General features: G+C 38.8%; 2 protein-coding genes across 4 annotated transcripts in view; one reads left to right on the top strand and one right to left on the bottom strand.

Moving 5' to 3' along the window:
- Window positions 1-1,061: 1,061 nt before the first annotated feature.
- Window positions 1,062-8,335, bottom strand: idi1 (isopentenyl-diphosphate delta isomerase 1). 2 transcript variants are annotated; one of them, XM_088322060.1, is made up of 7 exons: window positions 8,198-8,335; window positions 6,266-6,428; window positions 3,907-4,082; window positions 3,754-3,846; window positions 3,560-3,690; window positions 1,575-1,679; window positions 1,062-1,507 (listed from the first exon to the last, which is right to left on the bottom strand). In XM_088322060.1, the coding sequence occupies exons 2-7, from the start codon at window positions 6,418-6,420 to the stop codon at window positions 1,295-1,297; spliced, it is 873 nt and encodes a 290-aa protein (XP_088178186.1). In that variant the 5' UTR covers window positions 6,421-6,428; window positions 8,198-8,335; the 3' UTR covers window positions 1,062-1,294. The 2 variants fall into 2 exon arrangements, with proteins under 2 accessions (XP_088178186.1, XP_088178187.1); XM_088322061.1 differs by having other exon boundaries at window positions 3,907-4,079.
- A 14-nt stretch (window positions 8,336-8,349) lies between these two features.
- Window positions 8,350-18,723, top strand: part of LOC148348811 (WD repeat-containing protein 37-like) — a 28,346-nt gene continuing 17,972 nt past the window's right edge. The window contains exons 1-3 of one of the 2 annotated variants that reach the window (XM_088322059.1): window positions 8,350-8,449; window positions 8,523-8,609; window positions 12,110-12,308. In XM_088322059.1, the coding sequence (XP_088178185.1) occupies window positions 12,153-12,308 (156 nt within the window). In that variant the 5' untranslated portion in view covers window positions 8,350-8,449; window positions 8,523-8,609; window positions 12,110-12,152. Of the gene's footprint in view, window positions 8,610-12,109; window positions 12,309-18,723 lie in introns of both variants that reach the window. The other variant, XM_088322058.1, reaches the window with a different exon arrangement.

The following is an 18,723-nucleotide window of genomic DNA, read 5'->3' as shown; positions in this document are numbered from 1 at the left end:
GGGCTATACAAATAAACTCGACCCCTCGCTATAACGCGGTTTACTAGTTCTTGTTTCGCTGCATCACCGATTGTGTTCCGAATTGTGATTGACTGAACAGTTTTTTTAATTAACGAAAGAGCATTAAAAAAACGTATGCAGTCCTTTTTGGGCCTGCAGGGTTTGTTCTTTGGTTTCAATCTATACGAGTATTACATTGAATAATAAAAACAAGTTTTACTTTAGATTTTTCCCATCCCGGGTTGTTTTAGTCCCGTTGGCCCCTTGATAACGAGGTCTTACTGTACGTGTAACTATACATTATCTATCTACCTTGGTCATAGCCCTCTGTGGTTAGGGGCCCTCTCTCACTGAGAGGTGAGAGAGTTTTCCCACTGGTTCGCTGCGTGTCGTAAGAGGCGACTAAAGTAGAGGGAGCGAGGGGGCCCTCTCCTCGCTATCTCTACTCCCTAAAAGACAGCATGGCAAAGAAAGGGGGGCAAGAGACCGAAAGGTCCCGCAAACCCCAGTTATAGAGTCACTAAATGTGAGAGGATGTGGAAGTAAAGCGACTGAGTGGAAGAAAGAGGCGATCGGAAATATGATGACTAAAAAGGCTGATGTGTTATATATTACATATAAATAAATGTTGAGTGCATGACCAGCAGAGTCACCTTTTTTATCCAAATGGATATGAAAGCAGTGTTTAAATTTACTGACTGATGTTTAATTGCATAGATTCCTATTTTTGTATTATATAAATACATGTATTGCCCTGCGATTGGCTGGCAACCAGTTCAGGGTGTCCCCTGCCCACTGCCCGGAGATGGCTGGGATGGGCTCCAGCCCCCCCGCGACCCTAATGAGGATAAGCGGTACGGCTGATGAGATGAGATAAATACATGTATGTTACAATATATTGTTGGGTTCACTTCCATTCATAGCCATTTGTATTTTCTGATTCTTTTGTTCACTTTTGTTTATTCATGTTGGCAGTTTTGGTCCTTCGAACTTATGAGTTAATGGATGCCACAAAGCTTGCATATTTTGCTTACACAGATAACGAAAAATATGCATCAGTATTAAAATCCAGCACTTGTCAAGCTTTAATAAAGAGACAATGCAATTCTATACATTTCTTTCATGATTTCATCAAGGTTTGATCCTACAAAAACGAATACACAACCTTATAAATGATCACTTACATGATGAGGCTTTTTACAGTTGCTGATTTCCCCTTTCTACAGTCACTTGAAAAACCCAACCAATCGAAAATCCTAAAGAGCGACGGCGATCTCCAAGCAGACCGGAGCGATTACATGCGATGGATCTTGTCGTGATCCATGAACGGCTTCAAGTTGTGCAAATTGTCCCACCACTTGAAAAGAAAGGTCTCGGCAATGAGTTGAAACCAAGGGGTGATTTGAACTTCTTTCCTTTTGGCCTGCTCCAGCATCTCCCGGAGCTCCTCTTTGTCCACGTAACGGTAGCTTTTGATCTCGTTGGGGTCGGGGCTCAACTCCACGTCCTTAGAAACGTGGAAATGGTTCAGTGTATGGCCTTGTGTTTGTAGGACGAAGAATATGAACAGCTACCTTTTGCATGAAAAGAATGTAGTCGATCTCGTGTTCTCCCCAAACTCCGTCCGACTGGGCTTTGTAATGTATTCTTGTGAGATACGTCATTTCATCTGGAGTCACCTGCACAGCAACAAAAGTCATTACTACAGGCTTCGGCATTTTTTTTTGTATTTGATGGGCCTATTATTAAGGCTCAGATGCAGCAGAGCCTTGCTCTTCCTTTTTCCTCTGACGCTACCCACCCCGAACCGGATAATTGACCGGGGGTGGAGCCTCTGAAGCAGGAACAATATCGTCAGAGTGGCAGCTATGCTAACTCTTCCCAACATGCCTCTGATAAGTTTGAGGTTTTAAAGTCTGTTGTGGAAAAGCATGTTTGTGATAAGAGAGTGTACAAAGTGTAGATCAGTGTTTTTCATCCTGCTTTGAGCCATGGCACGTTTTTTTTTTACATAGGGAAAATTTCGCCGCACACCACTAACCAAAATGTGATGAAATGAACAATATGTTTAATTACAATATAATTTATAATACCCCCTGTTTATAAAGCACACACACTTGACAATGACATAATATTTGCAGAAAATGATTCATGAATGTTTTATATAATTTTAAAAAGTGACATTGGATAATTTCTCACGGCACACCTGACAATCTCACGGCACACAGTGGTTGAAAATCACTGGTGTAGATAACTTGTTTTAGGCAAGCACGTTCAAGTGGAGTGTGATAGATTAGCTCTTATCATAACATGAGTTCATCAATCAAGCCTGTATGTTTGTAATTAAGAGAGCATAAAAAGCACTCTAAAGTGGGAGGCTGAGTGATTAGCTGTTACCATAGGTCTAAAGCAGGGGGCTCCACAGTTTAATTCTCCAGGTCTATTGAAATTTCCATTGATTTTGCACTTTTTGTTTTAAGTTATTTCAAGTTATGTTTGTTGAATTGACATTTTTATTTATACATTAAAAAAAAAAACTATTTAGGTTTTTAAGTGGGCTACCTTTATACATGTTGCTGCCAAGGCTAATTTATGTCCTTCTCTGCTAATTGTGTCGAAATATATTTACTGTAAAAGGTTTCAGAGAACGAATAAGGTTTTAATTGAATTTAGAACAAATATTCATAGTTTCTTTTTTTTCCCATTTTTTTTAAGCTTTTACAGCAAATTAGTATCGGCTCCCAGCATGGCGGCGCAGTGGTCAGCGTGTGCGGCACAGTTCTAAGGTCATGAGATCAAACCTCCTGTGTGGAGTTTACATGTTCTCCCCGTGCTTGCGTGGGTTTCCTCCGGGCACTTCGGTTTCCTCCCACATTCCGAAAACATGCATGTCAGGTCCAAATTGTCCCTAGGTGTGAATGAGCAAGTGAGCTGTCTGTTTCTGTGCCCTGTGACTGTTCAGCCTGTCCCCTGCCCGAAGATAGCTAGGATGGGCTCCAGCACCCCCGAGACCCTACTGAGGATAAGCGGTGCGGATAATGGATGGATGGAACATCTGTCAGGACCAGAACAGAGACAGGACCCACTTGCGTTGCGTCAAAGAATTGCACACACGATACGGTGATAGCGGGAAGCAGGTCGCTCTGAATGCGGAAGTGGCACTTTCGTGGCGAGCGATAGCGGTGTCGGGAACGGAAAAAACGGATCAGTTGCTGGGACAGGAGAGCAAAAAACGTGGTTGGAATCAGCAATGAGTCGAAAGCCAGGAGAGAAGAGTAGACGTGGTCATGATCAAAAAACGTGTTGAAGCCGGGAGCAAAAACAGGAGTGAGTCGGTCGAAAAGCTTGCCTAGAGTAAACTGAGGTTCGTAGACGGACTGACAACAGGCGACAAAGGAGTGGGTTTGAATAGGGATAGAGAGCCAATCAGAGTCCAAGGCAGTTGGCGCCAAAGGAGCAGGCACAGGTGAAGCATATCGGGAATCATGACAATACTGGCTCCAAATAACAGTTAGCAGCCTCCTCTTGATGCTAATAATCGATCCTTCTCCCGTTTTACCTGTTCCACGGGGATGCCCAGTTCCGCTTGGAGTCTCCGCTGTGCAGCTTTCCTCACGCCGATGGCGTCTCGCTCCACCAGCTCGGTGTCCGTGTGCAAGGGGTGACTGCAGCATGTGTTGGTGAAACAGCCTGAAAACAAACTCTTATTACACTCCAATGACAAAACTCATCTTCTTTAGGTGCGCTATTCACCGGGAAACGTGATTTTGGCGTCAGAGCGCTGTTGTAAGAGCAGCTTCTCTTCGCCGTTGAAGATAAAGACGCTGAAGGCTCGGTGTAATAAGCCTTGAACATAAAACAAGTTAGACACACTCATCCATACTATCCCAAAATGCAAAAACTCACCTTTATCGATGTTGGCATTTAGGTGGCAGTTTTTCTTGGTGTCGGCGCCGATCGGTCGATCGTTTTCATCGATCAGGATGCACATCTCGGCTAGAAGCTGGACCTGCTTCTCGTCCAGGTGGTCCGTGGTGACTTCAGGCATTCTGGGGGACGGCTTTTGATGCTGTACGTCTCTGCTGAAGATATACAATCCATTTTTATGCACCGTTTCACGCAAGTATGCTTAAAGTGACCGTGTGTTAAGGATCGGACTAGGAGTTTCAAAAGAGGAGGTCAATAATTGATGTTTGGAGCTTATAGAGGTCGCAGCTTCGATTCCCAGCTTCTCAGAGTTATATGTCGAAGTGACCTTGGGCAAGACACTGAATTCCTAATGCCCCCAATAAGCAGGTCGCCTTGCATGGCTGATCGGTTAGTGTGTAGAAGTGAAAAATGTGAAGCAAATTGTAAAGTGCTTTGGGAGGTCTTCATTGACCTGAAAAGTGCTATATAAATGCAGAACATTTACATTTACATTATTTTACTGTGGGAGCTTAAAAATTGGCATATAAAATTTTAACCATGAAATAGGAAACAAAAATGTTTTTTAATAAATTCAAATAAAACCTTTTACAGTAACCCAACTAACATGACTAAACTAAAAACTGACAGTGCAGGAAATAAAAATTAGCAACTCGTATAAGATGTACATAAAATCTTAGATAGCTGTCTGATTTTTTTTTTTTTTTACTAATAAAGAAAAATGGCAATACAACCAGCATGACTTGACTTAAAACAAAAAACTCGGGAGGTAGAGCGCTCTCAAGAGATCGCAGTTCGAATCCCGGCTCCTCTGTGTTACATGTCAAGTGTGCCTGGGTAAGACACTGAACCCCCAATATGCAGGTTAGCGCCTTACATGGCTGCATGGCCGCTATTGGGAAATGTGAAGCACACTGTAAAGCGCTCTGGGAAGTCTTGACTTGAAAAGCGCTATATTAAATGCTAATCATTTCATTGTTATAACAGCTAATCACTCATCTTTTCACTTTAACGTGCTATCATGCTTAATCACAAACAAACACGCTTGATTGACACAAATGTGCTTCCCTAAAACAAGTCAACTAAACTTTACACTTTTTTTTAAATAACACACGTTTTTCTACCACTGACTTAATATCTCACTACTATCAGCGGTTTTGATTCATAAGAGTAGCAGAGCTGCTGCTGTTTACTCCCCTCTAACATCTTCCTGTCTAGATGCTCCGCCCCCAGTCACTTATCCAATCAGAAGGCGCAGATGTGTAGCATGTGACACACAGCGTAGAGAGGAAAAGAAAGGCTTGGCTGTATCTGAGCATAAATGATCAGCACATCGACTAAATAACAATACCGATGCCGACATTTACTATTTATTTTGTACCTCCTTGTGGTAAAAAAAACTTCATTTGAAAAAACAGTCTTGATTTAAATAATAAGCAAAAATATACGAACCATCCAGTAAACATGCCTTTTTTTAAAGTAATTGGCGGTCGAGCTATTAGCATTCATTTGACATGAGATGATCTTCTCCTATAGGGAGCCGACATGATTGGCCGCCATATTGCTCCCAAGGCTACCCTGCCTTTTTTCTTTTGCACATCTTTTGAAATAAAAAGACACTTGAATCATTTTATGTAAGAAAGTTTGCCGATTTCAAGTATTTCATATATTTTAAGTATTTTTCCTTTTTATTCACTTTTTAAAATTTCTTTTCATTTTTCTTATTTAATTTACTCCATATACTCAGTTTTCTATTTCTTCGTTCTGTACTTTCTTTTTTCTACCTTTTTCTAGGCAAAAACAAGCAAGGGAAATGTGTTATGGTCAATTTAAGCCTCCGTAGTTTGTATTCCTCCTCGGTTGCGTAACACTGTACAGAGACAGCTCACAGTCAAATATCACACACTGCACCTTTAAAAATCAACAATCTGACACGGGAAAAGCACAAAATAACATGTACTGACTCATACCCATCAAACTCATTGCTCCACTTATTAATGATCGCATATCTCCCTTAAAGTCAACCTTGCAAACACGACGGAACCTATTTACTCACAGCAAAAAGGCTCGTGCAGAAAAAACCCAAAAGATAATTTAAAAATGTCATATGGCGTACACAATTTGAAGTCATCGAATAATTGCCAAAGAAAAAAAAGTAGAAATTGACAGGTTAACTATTATTAGCAAGTGTGCTAATTTAGCGTTTAAAGTCAACAGTAGTGCGACACATGCTACGTGCTATAATGGCAACTTTTTCGTTACACTCCAGACGCATCAATGCAACATAGATTATAATTTTTTTTATAGTGATTAATGTTAGAAAATCCCCAAATCGTACCTGGATAATGCTCGGAAGCACGATATGACAGGGCGGTGGAAAGCACCGTTCCAAGGTTGCAGGATTCCTGCGAAGCCAGCGGGTACGTTTGTTTTTAACGCGGTGGCTCCCTGGGAAGTGACCGCCCGTAGCACCGCCCACAAGGCCCTCGCCATCGTGTGACCTAAGCAACAAACCAATCACACGTTCCTTAATGTTGGGTGCAGGGAAAACATGGAACGGGATTTAGGGTAGGAGTTTCTTTGAGAGAGAAAGAGGAAAAGAGAAAGAAGGTATAAGAGAGGGGGAGCAAGAAGTGAAAAAATGGAAAGAGATAAAGATAAAGAATTAAAGAGAGAGCGAGGAGAGAAAAATAGAAAGGGTGGAAGAGAGAAAGTCAGAAAGTGAAAGAGAGAGAGAGATTGTGAAAGAGAGAGGGTGAAAGTGTGAGCGGATGGAAGAGAATGAGTCAGAGAAAGAGAAAAAGAAGTAGAGAACAAGAAACAACTGTAGCGAAAGAAAGAGAAAAAGAGGAAGAAAGAAAAAGAATGAAAGAGGGGCCGAGAAAGAAGGAAAGGGAAAGACAAAAAGTGAGAGTGAGAGAGTGAAAGGGAGAGTAGTATAGAGCAAGAAAGGAACAAGTAAAGAGAGAAGAAGAGCAAGAAAGGAAGACTGAAAGAGAGGGATAGAGAAAGAAGAGAAAGACAAAGAGTGACAGAGAGAAAGAGAGAGTGAAAAGAGTGAGAGAGAAGTATAGAGCAAGAAAGAGAAACAAGGAAAGCGAGAGGAAGAGCGAGAAAGAGAAAGAATGAAAGAGAGGGAGAGAAGTAAAGAAAAAGACAGAGCAAAAGAGAGGGAGAGAGAGCGAGCGAAAGTTAGAGTAGAATAGAGCAAGAAAGGAACGAGGAAAGAGAGAAAGAGCAAGAAAGAGAAAGACTGAAAGAGAGGGAGAGAGAAAGAAGAGAAAGACTAAAAGAGAGAAAGAGAGAGAGAGAAGTATAGAGCAAGAAATAGAAACAAGAAAAGAGAGAGGAAGAGCGAGATAGAATGAAAGAGTTTGAGAGAAGTAAAGAAAAAGACAGAGTGAAAGAGAGTCAAAAAAAGAGAGTGAAAGAGAATGATATTTTTACAATTTCAGAGACAAGAAATAGCTCAGAAGAGGATGTGTTGTTGAAAAAAAATAAAATAAAAGAATAATATATGTGCAAGAAAAAGTACATAGGGACAGTGGCTGATCAAAAACATCAAAATCCGCCATTTTAATAAGATAGCATTGAAAGGGTCGCCTATCTTGCTGCTGTCGCAACTTGTAATTAGCTCCAGATTTATTTCAAAATCGGGCAGGTGTCATTTTTATGGATAGCTTTTTACAAAACATTCAAAAGTTGTGAACATTTTTGATTGATAGATTCATAAATAGAATCATTGGGAGTCACCCTTAAGTAGTTTTCCCATTACAATGTTGAATACGATGATGCTACGACATAAACGACAAATGATTTCGCATGCCCAGAAAAATCACAGAATTCCTGCCTAATTCGTCCCAATATACTTGTCTGCTATTGGTCGACGTCACACAAAATGCGGTTCTCCTGTAGGTTTGCGTCACCACTTCATGAAGATGCTGAAATGCTATTGGCTGAACTACTTCCCACAACTACTTTTCTTAGTTTTTAACTCTATTTGGTGATGAGTTTTTATTTCTATCACTTTGACTTTAATAAAACAAGTACATACTTTTCATATGTGTATAAAAAAAGCATGTATATATTTCGTTACGTCGTTGTTTACGTTATTCCTAAATTCCGGTTCTGGTTTTCCAGTAAACAATGCTCACCACACGCCATCGGACCACAACGCAAATGTGGCCCGGCTCCACCCAATTCCCATTTCTCGAGTATGCGTTTTCATGCAGCCCATTTAACAATAAAGCCAGCAGAAGAAAATACTCACTTCACTTTAATATCTTAAATCGAAGTCAATCTCCATTAATGTCTATTTACGACGACATTTTGAGCGCAGCAGCGTGCACGAATAGCCCAGCACCTACTAGCCTGTGCGTCTGACGTCACTGTTTTTCTATTGGCTGATGTCATATCAGCGTGACAGCTCATTGGTGGAGGTACAACGAAAATTCTGCGTGGGGCGGAAGTGTCGTAACAGTACGTGATGTGTCCCAAAAATGGAAAGAAATTTCTGGCGGAGGTGCTTTATCGTCCATTGTAATATCATTTACTTTCTTTTTTAATAATTCACAATTTTTTAAAAACGTGAATAGTGTCAATTGAAGGACATTCCAGCGGTGGGAATTCAGGCAATGGCATCCGAAAGGAAGCGCTAACCGCCGAGGGGGAAGAGGACAGCGGTGAGTTCTTTTCTTAAACGTCGACTTTGAAATACGTTGAATGTAATTAAGTGATGATACATACATTTTTTTGCTATATTATTGTGTCTTTTTTGCGGCTTATGCCGCTAAAATGACTGTCATTCGGTATTATTGGTAAAATAGGTTGTTGAGTGTCTGTAAAATGGTTATAAATGAGTTATGTTAAAGGGACAGTGTGTAATATTTTTATCTGAGTGGTACAAAAAAATCCTCATTCAGTTAAGAGAAAGAAAGAATGGAAAATGAGAGAATACATGAATTAACAAAAAGACAGAGAAGGGAAGAAAAGGGGATAAAGGAAATACGTAAAAAAACGATAAAGAAAAGGGAAAAATAACAAAAAATACCCTAAAATGAGCAAATATGCTTACAGTGAAACTTCAAATGAGCAAACCTTATCTCACAGTAACATTTTGTTACTACGTTCTTAATGTTTTTGTACGTGGGGAAAAAGAAATAATTAAAACGAGGTACAAAAGAAAAAGGAGAAAAAAATAATCGGTTTCAAGTTTCAAGGTATAAGAAAAAGCATGTTTACTTGATAGTTCCTATATTTTTGCTTATTTTTTTAACTAATATTGTTTTTAACCACAGGGGAGCTAGTTATGTATTCCACAAAGCAAAACAAATATAAATGACCCCACCTTTGATGTTTTTATAGCATATATAACTAGTTAAGTAGATAGATCGATAGATAGATGGGCACTTTATTCATCCCCCGTAGGTAGTATCCTTGTGTTGAAAAATAAAATAATAAAATAAAGATATAGAATACAAAAATAACCAATATAACGTGTTGATATAGAGTATTTAAATAGTTCTACGGAAAATACACACTGTAATAAAATAAGGTAATTTGCAGATGTGGGGGTGGGGTTTAATGTGGGCTTTTACTCCCCCGGGTGGAGTTAAAGAGCCTCATGGCATGAGGACGAAAGGATCTCCTTAGTCTGTCTGTGGAACAAGACTGTGACAGCAGTCTTTCGCTGAAGCTGCTCTTCTGTATGGAGATGATGCACAATATAACATAGGTACTATAGTTCATATATTTTTTCCCGGTATTCAAATCAATGTTATCTTTGTACCACTAGGAGGCACTCAATAAAACACTGTGACTTTAAAGGGCTCGAATACTTGGCAAAAATACCTGAACTATCATACCAATATTAATCCTTAACTCGTAGTTGCCGCCATGTTTGTCTGGCATCTAGCGGCCTCACAGTTATCATTTGGAAGCCCTCTAGTGGTCAAACATGACACACTGGGGCTTTAATAAGTAAAATCCTTCAATCCCAACAAAAGTTCCTTTCGTTTCTTATTGCAATTGTGTTTTGGCGTTTTATTCCTAAATGAATCATTATTTTTCTGAACAGAAGTTTAAATCAACGTGATACGGCTGCTAGTAGCAGTTAATAACCTGTTAGTTTTGTTTATGTCCTCCGACCCCTCCCTTAGACATTCTTGTTATTGTCTTCTAATCTTTGCATTTCCTTATTTTCCCAGCTGGAAAGTACTCACACCCCGTACTTGAATAGAATTAGGGACATGGGGGACTTAAAGGACAGTGCGCCTCTAGGGGTGTACAAAAATAACCAATCCATCATATCAATTTGTATCTATCTATCTATCTATCTATCTATCTATCTATCTATCTATCTATCTATCTATCTATCTATCTATGAGACATCGATCTATCGAGACATCGATCTATCGAGACATCGATCTATATCTATCTATCTATCTATCTATCTATCGAGACATCGATCTATCGAGACATCGATCTATATCTATCTATCTATCTATCTATCTATCTATCTATCTATCTATCTATCGAGACATCGATCTATATCTATATATCTATCTATCTATCTATCGAGACATCGATCTATATCTATATATCTATCTATCTATCTATCGAGACATCGATCTATATCTATATATCTATCTATCTATCTATCGAGACATCGATCTATATCTATCTATCTATCTATCTATCTATCGAGACATCGATCTATATCTATCTATCTATCTATCTATCTATCTATCTATCTATCTATCTATCTATCTATCTATCTATCTATCTATCAAGACATCTATCTATCTATCTATCTATCTATCTATCTATCGAGACATCGATCTATATCTATCGAGACATCTATCGAGACATCGATCTATCTATCGAGACATCTATCTACCTACCTACCTACCTTCATTTTCCTCTTGTGCCGCTCGTTGTTGTCCCGCGGGCCGGATCAAAACCCTTTGCAGGCTTGATCCGGCCCACCTGCTTATTACTATGTTTTTACTATGTTCTTACATAGTTAAGATAGATAGATAGATAGATACTTTATTCATCCCCGAAGGGAAATTCACATTCAAGAATCGAAAGTAGGGTTTAATAAACTCCGTCAACCACTTAAAAAATAATTTTAATAGAAAATCACAATGACCCAGCACAGGTGAGCTGTTTTTCGAACAGGTCCGTGGGCGCCTCAACTGACCTTGGTGGGCACCCTGGTACACGTTAGAAACTTCTGCTTTTAACGATGTGATCCAAAGAACTAAAATATATTCAATTGTACAATATTTTGAAGAGTCTGTTCTATAGTGACAATTGATTTACAGGTTTTTGTTCAGGACTAACAACATGTTTACATTTTTGGTTCCAGCTTGTTCCTCTCTGCGGGGTGATTTTTTTCCATGTGTTTATGTAAATGTATGGTGTTGCTGGAGTTGCAGACCTTTTTACCACACAAATGACAACTAGCATTGTTCTTTTCTGTAGTAAAAAAAAAAAACCTACAACCCGTTGCATCTCCTGGTTTTTTTTCCGCTAAAAATGGGGGCGGTAGTAGCACTTGACTCGGAACCAAGATTTTGCAGGTTCGATTCCCAGCTCCTCCGAGTAAAATGTCTCAGTTTCCTGGGGCACTGATTATAGGCAGATAGGCTGGCCCTGGCTATCGGAGTGTGTGCGTTTGAATTGGTAAGTGAAATACATTTTAAAGCGCTAGACAGGTCATCAGTGACTTGCTATAGAAATGCAGTCCAATTACCAGTTGCTACTCTGGTAGGAGCACATAGATTTAGCAGACGGTAAGGAGAGTTGTACGAATAAACACGACTTGACTTGTCAAAAGTGTGCCTGTCAGTCACACACTCAGGCATAAACTTAGAAAGTTGCGGCCGGCGCTAGGTGAGAGAGACAAGGGCTGCGCTATCTACATAGAGAGTGGCGCTTTGAGGTTATTGCTGGAGGAGTGAAGTATCAAACCCAGGACAGTAGTATTGATACGATCCATATACTTAGTATGAATAATATCGATATCAGGATTGATCTACCCACCCCTATGCATTACATAACTAAAAAAAAAAATTACAGTATTATTGTTTTTCTCAAATGGTGATTTCAAACTTCTCTTCGCCCGGCAGGCTGATGTTGCCACCTGATCGGTCTTATCATCTTTGTCTTCCGGTAGGAGGTGCGGCCGGTGGGCGGGGCCACCCGGCTAAGTAGGCGGGATGCCCGTGGAGGGCGGTAGCGGCGGTGGCAGCTTTGCCTCAGCCACTCGTCACCCCAAACAAAAGCGCAAAGCGCACAGTCTTTCCATTCGCCGCACCAACAGCACCGAGGAGAGGTCTGCCGGCAACCACAGAGGAGACATGTTGGAGGGACAGGTAAGGTTCGAAGACAAAATTTAAGCTAGTTCTTCGGCACATTTTATTTCACTGTGTGATGTTTGATGATTCTATAAAATCTTTGAAATAACGATAATGCCAGTGCCTCATATTATTATAAATACAACACTTAAAGATTGTCTCTCTCCCGCAATTGCTTAAGAGTGTTGAGGCTCATTTTTCTTATTATTTTTGTCCTAAATAATGGTTTCAACACAAGGTGCGAACAAAGTCCTTTTGTAAAAATGTCACAAAATACTACAAACGAGGATACCAACGTCTTTACCTTCAGGGTGAAAAAGAGTGAGCGAGTCCTGTCTGTGTATAGCTCCACCCATTACTTCTGCTCACCCAATCAAATTGCTCTTGGTGCTTTGCTAGAGCTTCTGGGTAAAATGTTTGTTTTGGGTTAAAGGTTGTTTTGTGTCTCACCAATTAATAAATAGTGTTTAATGAGGGGTCCGATGGTGTGACACCTTGTCTGTAAACTGTAGGTAAAATTGTGTCTCATATATACTGGACCAAACACTGTATAAATTAATTAATTGAATAACTGTGCATGTCTTATTTCATCTCCGAGCCATATGTATCATGAAAAGATGTATATATGGCTCACGAGCCATAGGTTCCTGACCTTTTTGGTAAATCTTCAAAGTAGGCCTGCAACTAACGATTATTTCAATACTCTCATTAATCACCGACTATTGACACAATTAGATGAATGTTTTTTTTTAAAAACTAGCAGGTTGATTTCATAGTGTGGAAAATGTTATTAAACACAAAGAAGAATGGGTACAATAAAAAACACAACTTTTAATTGAATATACTGCGGTATAAAAACTAAATCGAAATGCCCTATTTGAAACCACTTAGGTGCAGTGCTCGGTCGGTAGAGACATAAATCCATCAGTAAACATCTGTCCATTTTTAGAGACAAGCAAATAAATAACAAAATAAAATTAAGTAGCCCTCAATTGTAAGTGCACAGCTATTAAGTGCAATTTTTTAAGTGAAGGGGAGTTTTTTTACCACATGGATCAACCCGAATCAACCATTCTTCATCAATGAACTACAATCAAAAACAAGTGATATGGACAGCTACCCTACCATTCATCGATGAAATCTTGTTGCAGAAAATATCAAAACTTGAAATAACAGCAACAAGGCAGAAGGCTACTTGAAAATAAGTGCAACAGAAATAACAGCTTCAGATATAAATGGTTTTCTGTGCTTTGCTTTGTATGCAGTGAGCAATGTGATAACTTGCTTCAGCGGTGGTGTTTTTAGCACTGACAAAGGTTTTTAGGGTCTGTGTTTGTTTGCCGTACCTGGACACAGCGCGTTTAAATGTCTCCGCCTTGAATTCATGTTTCGTCTCGTCATGACGTCAAGTGTTCTTGATGTGTGAGGTACAACACTCTCGACGGATAATGCACAAACAGCACAGTCCTTTTTTGCACCTGTTTTACCCCTGTAAACTGAAAACAGGCTTATTAGCAAAAGCAGTAAGTAAAACAAATATATGCATTTTGTATAGTCCATTCAGTGGTGTGTACTGCAAATTCTGTGAAAAAAGCAACGTAACAACTGATGCTTGTTGTTTTAACAATTTTCGGTTATTCATGGGATCGCATGAATTTAATTTGTACTATGTTTGTCAGACACTGGCATAATACTCAATCTCTCTTGAATCGCGAAATACATGCGTAAACAATGTACAATGCATGTCATCCAAACCAAATGAGCTTGAACATGAGTTAAATGTGAGTCAGACTCCGTCTCGTTCAGCTCTCTTTGAATGTTCATGCGTCACCGAGCTACTGCCACGATACGCTAGGTCTGCTTTGCTAACTTTGCAAGTCGTCTTTTTAATGGCCGTATCCAGGCTAAAATGCTCCCAAACTTTAGAAGTTTTGGTACACATACTTAATGTTGACGCCGCTATTTCTGGATTCATGTAGAGAGGCCTCACTCTGTTGGAAAAACATGTCTGAGGGCAATCTTCAACAATGAATTCCTATTTTTGTCAGCAATGTCAACGAACCACTACAGAAATGCTGCATTTATTGCTGTCGGAAAGGGAAGATCGTGTTTACTTATACGGGGTGTTTGAGTAGGTACTGTTTCTTCAAATTCTAGCCTGTCATCGAATTCTCTAGGCAATATAAGGTTCCAAATAATTTATTATTGTCTTCCCCCCCTGATGAGCTTATCAGACGCTCAAACCGGAGCTTGCGACTTGCACTGAACTGTCGTCTCATCAAATTTTAACATTGGCCCTCGTCCGGGTCCGATTGGTTTTCTCTGGACCAGACCACCCCCCCCCCCCGGCTCATTTAATGCCCAAGTCAAGCCTTAATCACAAAGAGTCTCAAAGGGCTGCACAGACCACAGATTGTTGCAAACCACAGACTATTATGAAACCATCGCCTGATCTAAAACCCACTTGAGGGAGAGGGAAAACTCAAAAACCTCGGCATGTTTATTTGTTTGGCCCTTAATCACAAGGAGTTTTAATGGGCTGCACAGACCACAGATTATTGCAAACCACAGACTATTATGACACCATCCCCTGATCTAAAACCTACATGAGGGCAAGGAAAAACTCAAAAACCTCAACAGTAATACTACTATGGAAATACAGCAAAATACTTGAGAAATACTACACAAATACTGTAGAAATACTATAATACTGCAGAAGTACTACAAAAATACATCTTCAGTAATACTACAAAATACCACATAAATAATATAGCAATACTACAAAAATACAACTACAACAAAACTACAAAAATACTACTGCAGAAACGCTAGAAAAATACTACTAAAGGAATACTTCAAAATACTACAGACTTAATTCTACAAAAATTCATCTGCAAAAGTACTACCATGGAAATACTACAAAAATACTGTAGAAATACTACAAAATACTTTAGAAATACTACAAAATACTTTAGAAATACTATAATACTGCAGGAGTACTACAAAAATACATCTTCAGTAATACTACAAAATACCACATAAATAATCTAGCAATACGACAAAAATACAACTACTGCAAAACTACAAAAATACTACTGCAGAAACGCTAGAAAAATACTACTAAAGGAATACTACAAAATACTACAGACTTCATTCTACAAAAATACATCTACTAAAGTACTACCATGGAAATACTACAAAAATATGGCGGGAACGCTACAGAAATACTGCAGGACAGATACAAAAATACTACTACAGAATTATCAATTAAATGCAAGAAATATACTATTATAAAACTATTATAAAAATGGCAAAAAATACTACAAAAACACTACTACAGAAAAAAATCAACAGAGAAACTCACAAAGATACTACTACAGAAATACTACAACAGAGAAACACTACATACATACTACTACATACATACTACAGTAATACAGGGGTGTCAAAGTCAAATGGACGGAGGGCCAAATAAAACATTTGGCTACAAGCCGAGGGCTGGACTGTCCAATCTTTACTGAAACCAAGATTTAACCTTCTGAAAACACAACAAATATATTACAATATGATTGTATAAATAAAGCAATATTTTCTTATGACTCTGTCAGTCATTTTTAATTTCAGCAGGCACAAAATACAAATGTCCTTTATATAAAAAACTCATAACATATCTCATAACAACAACTCGTTTTCTATCATTCAATCATCTGAAATTATTAAAAAGAAATATTGCCTCGAAATACAATAAAATAAAGTGCAAAAATCTCTTGTTACTTAAAACCAATAGCAATCAACACACTGGACCTCATCTGTCCTGCTCAAATGTACATTGACTTTCCTTTCTGGGCTTTCTCTGGGTTAGTGTGGAAAAAAAGGAATTACTGATTAACAAATAATAACAATCAAAAGTCATTTTCTCTGCTAAACAGGAGACAATTTTATCAAAAGACTGTTGTCCACATCAAGATCTATTTTCCATGAAAAGCCGAAAAACAAGAAACACTCCCAGGACAGAGTCGGCAAACAAAAACAACATAGTCAACATAGACAATAAAGCTTTAAAATTCCCGAGGGGAACAACAAAAAACAAGACCTTCTTTATGTGCATATTTAACTTTTAAACTTGAACGGAGTAAAAACTTCAAATGTGTAATTGCACAGGAAACATTACTGTATTATTACTGTATTTACATACATTTATATACAGTACTGTATTACTACAACTCTACATTACTTGTTTGAGGCGTGTGTTTTGTTTCATGATGCCGTCTAATATTATACTCTTTCATCACCGCCACACTTTCTCCACATAGCAGACACACAGGTTTTCCAGCTACCTCCGTGAACATGTACTCCAACTCCCACCTTGTTTGAAAGCCCCGGTTTTCAGTGTCCACCTTCCGTTTAGCCATTGTTGATGGGTATCTGTGGGCTAATTTTTGCTGTTATGCTAATGACTGCTGCTGATCGACTGCTGAATAAATCAAACCGCCTACCGCTTTGCTCCCGCTCGGCGCGTCCCCGTTGCATTGTGGGAAATGTAGTATTCATGCGTACTGCGGGCTGCTGGCTTGCAGCGGCCTGCGGGCTGGATCTAATAATATATTGATATCGTCACGCGGGCCAGGTAAAACCCTCTCGCGGGCCACATTAGGCCCGCGGGCCTTGACTCTGACATATGTGCAGTAATACTTCAAAAATGCATCTACAGTAATACTACTATGGAAATACTGCAAATCACTTTAGAAATACTACAAAATACTGCGGAAATACATTTTGTAGTATTTCCGCAGCAGAAATAATACAAAAATATTACTGTGGAAATACTACAAAACACTACAGAAATACTACAAAAATAAATCTTATGTAATACCACAAAATACTACATAAACAATACAGCAATACTACAAAAATACTACTGCGGAAACGCTAAAAAATGCTCCTAGTGTCGCTTCTCACTTTTGTCGGGGTCGGGAACCTATGGCTCTTTTCATGAGTACATTTGGCTTGGAGATACAATAAGACCTCCGCTTTTTTTCTGCACCATTCCAAATCTGAACTGTGTATTCACAACTCTAAACAATGCAAAGCCAAAGCAACACTGATAATACCAAAGGTTCGGTCCAGTATATATAAGAAACAGTTACTGTGTCAAACCAACATAATTCGTTCTGGCTGTACGTCACTAATGAATTCTTTAAACGTAAGCCGAATATACAGTATATATATAACTGTTGAGACACTTTATAGTGAAAACCCACAGAACAAACTGTAAACACCCACACCTATAAACACAAGCAAAATACCCAGAGCAATTTGATTGAGATCTATAGATAGGCAGAGCTTTTCACACAGCGCAAGCACTTGCTTCTCTCCAAATATGTTGGTATCCTTCTTGTTTGCTTTATTTTGTGACATTTTTACAAGAGAACTTTGCCTGCACCTTGTTTTAAAATCATTATGTTGGACTAAAAAGAGCCCCAATACTCTATATTTTACATGGTATATTTAAATTGATCTGGGACAGAGGCTCTGGCATTATTATTATTCCATAAGTATGATAAAATCATCAAACATCACACAGATATTTGAAATGTGCTGGGAAATTGGAGAGCAGGTTTGGAGGTTTTGTTGAATTATGTCTATGTGTGTGGCTTGCTTTAAAAAAAATAACAATTTTATTTAGCTTTTAAGGCTCTTTAGGTCAAATTGTTGCTTTAAAACGGACTTAGAGAGTTTCGGAATGCACTTTCCCAGCCTGACATTTTTAGCGTCATAGCTAAGCAGCTTTGTACACATAATAGTCGCTTGTTGTTTTCCCATTTCATTTTTTTTCAAGTGTTTGCATTCTGGAAAAATAATCTGGAGATTTAAAACTGTTTGTTTTTTATTTTGAAAGACCAATGCTGATTATTAAACCAATATTAAAGGGTTAGAGTGTACGGTTTGGCCGCTAGATGTCAGCATATTCTGTAGTGCGATCAAAAACGAGGGCTGAAAAGCATAGACTACGGAAACCCAAAGTGACCAAACTGCACCTTTTCACTTTTCATTTTTTGCTCAGCCTTTTTGAGGTTGGAGGCAGGAAGATGGCCAACGATTATTTTCGCATCCTCGATGTGAGCCTCATGTTATTTAAAATAAAAGCATTTGATTAAAGAAAAATGCAGTCAATATAAATCAGGATTGTTTTTTTCTAAAGAATTGAGAGGTTTTCTTTACTACCAGGGGGCACCAACTAATACACACTGTCCCTTTAAGATCTACTTTTTTTGCATTCAAGCCAGTTAATCGAATGCAATGGGTTGCACCTACTTGGGTGTTAAAATTGCATTCAACTAAATTAAAAAACAGTTACACTTGAGATGATTTAATTTGACATATTTTGAGTTTTTCCTTGCCCTCATGTAGGTTTTAGATCAGGGGATGTTTC

This window comes from Urocampus carinirostris, chromosome 18 (genome assembly GCF_059441175.1).
Source record: "Urocampus carinirostris isolate Australia breed hairy pipefish chromosome 18, RoL_Ucar_1.0, whole genome shotgun sequence".
NCBI classification, from domain to species: Eukaryota; Metazoa; Chordata; class Actinopteri; order Syngnathiformes; family Syngnathidae; genus Urocampus; species Urocampus carinirostris.
The sequence above is the reverse complement of the archived record's forward strand: the minus strand, read 5'-3'. Positions and strand labels throughout refer to the sequence as shown.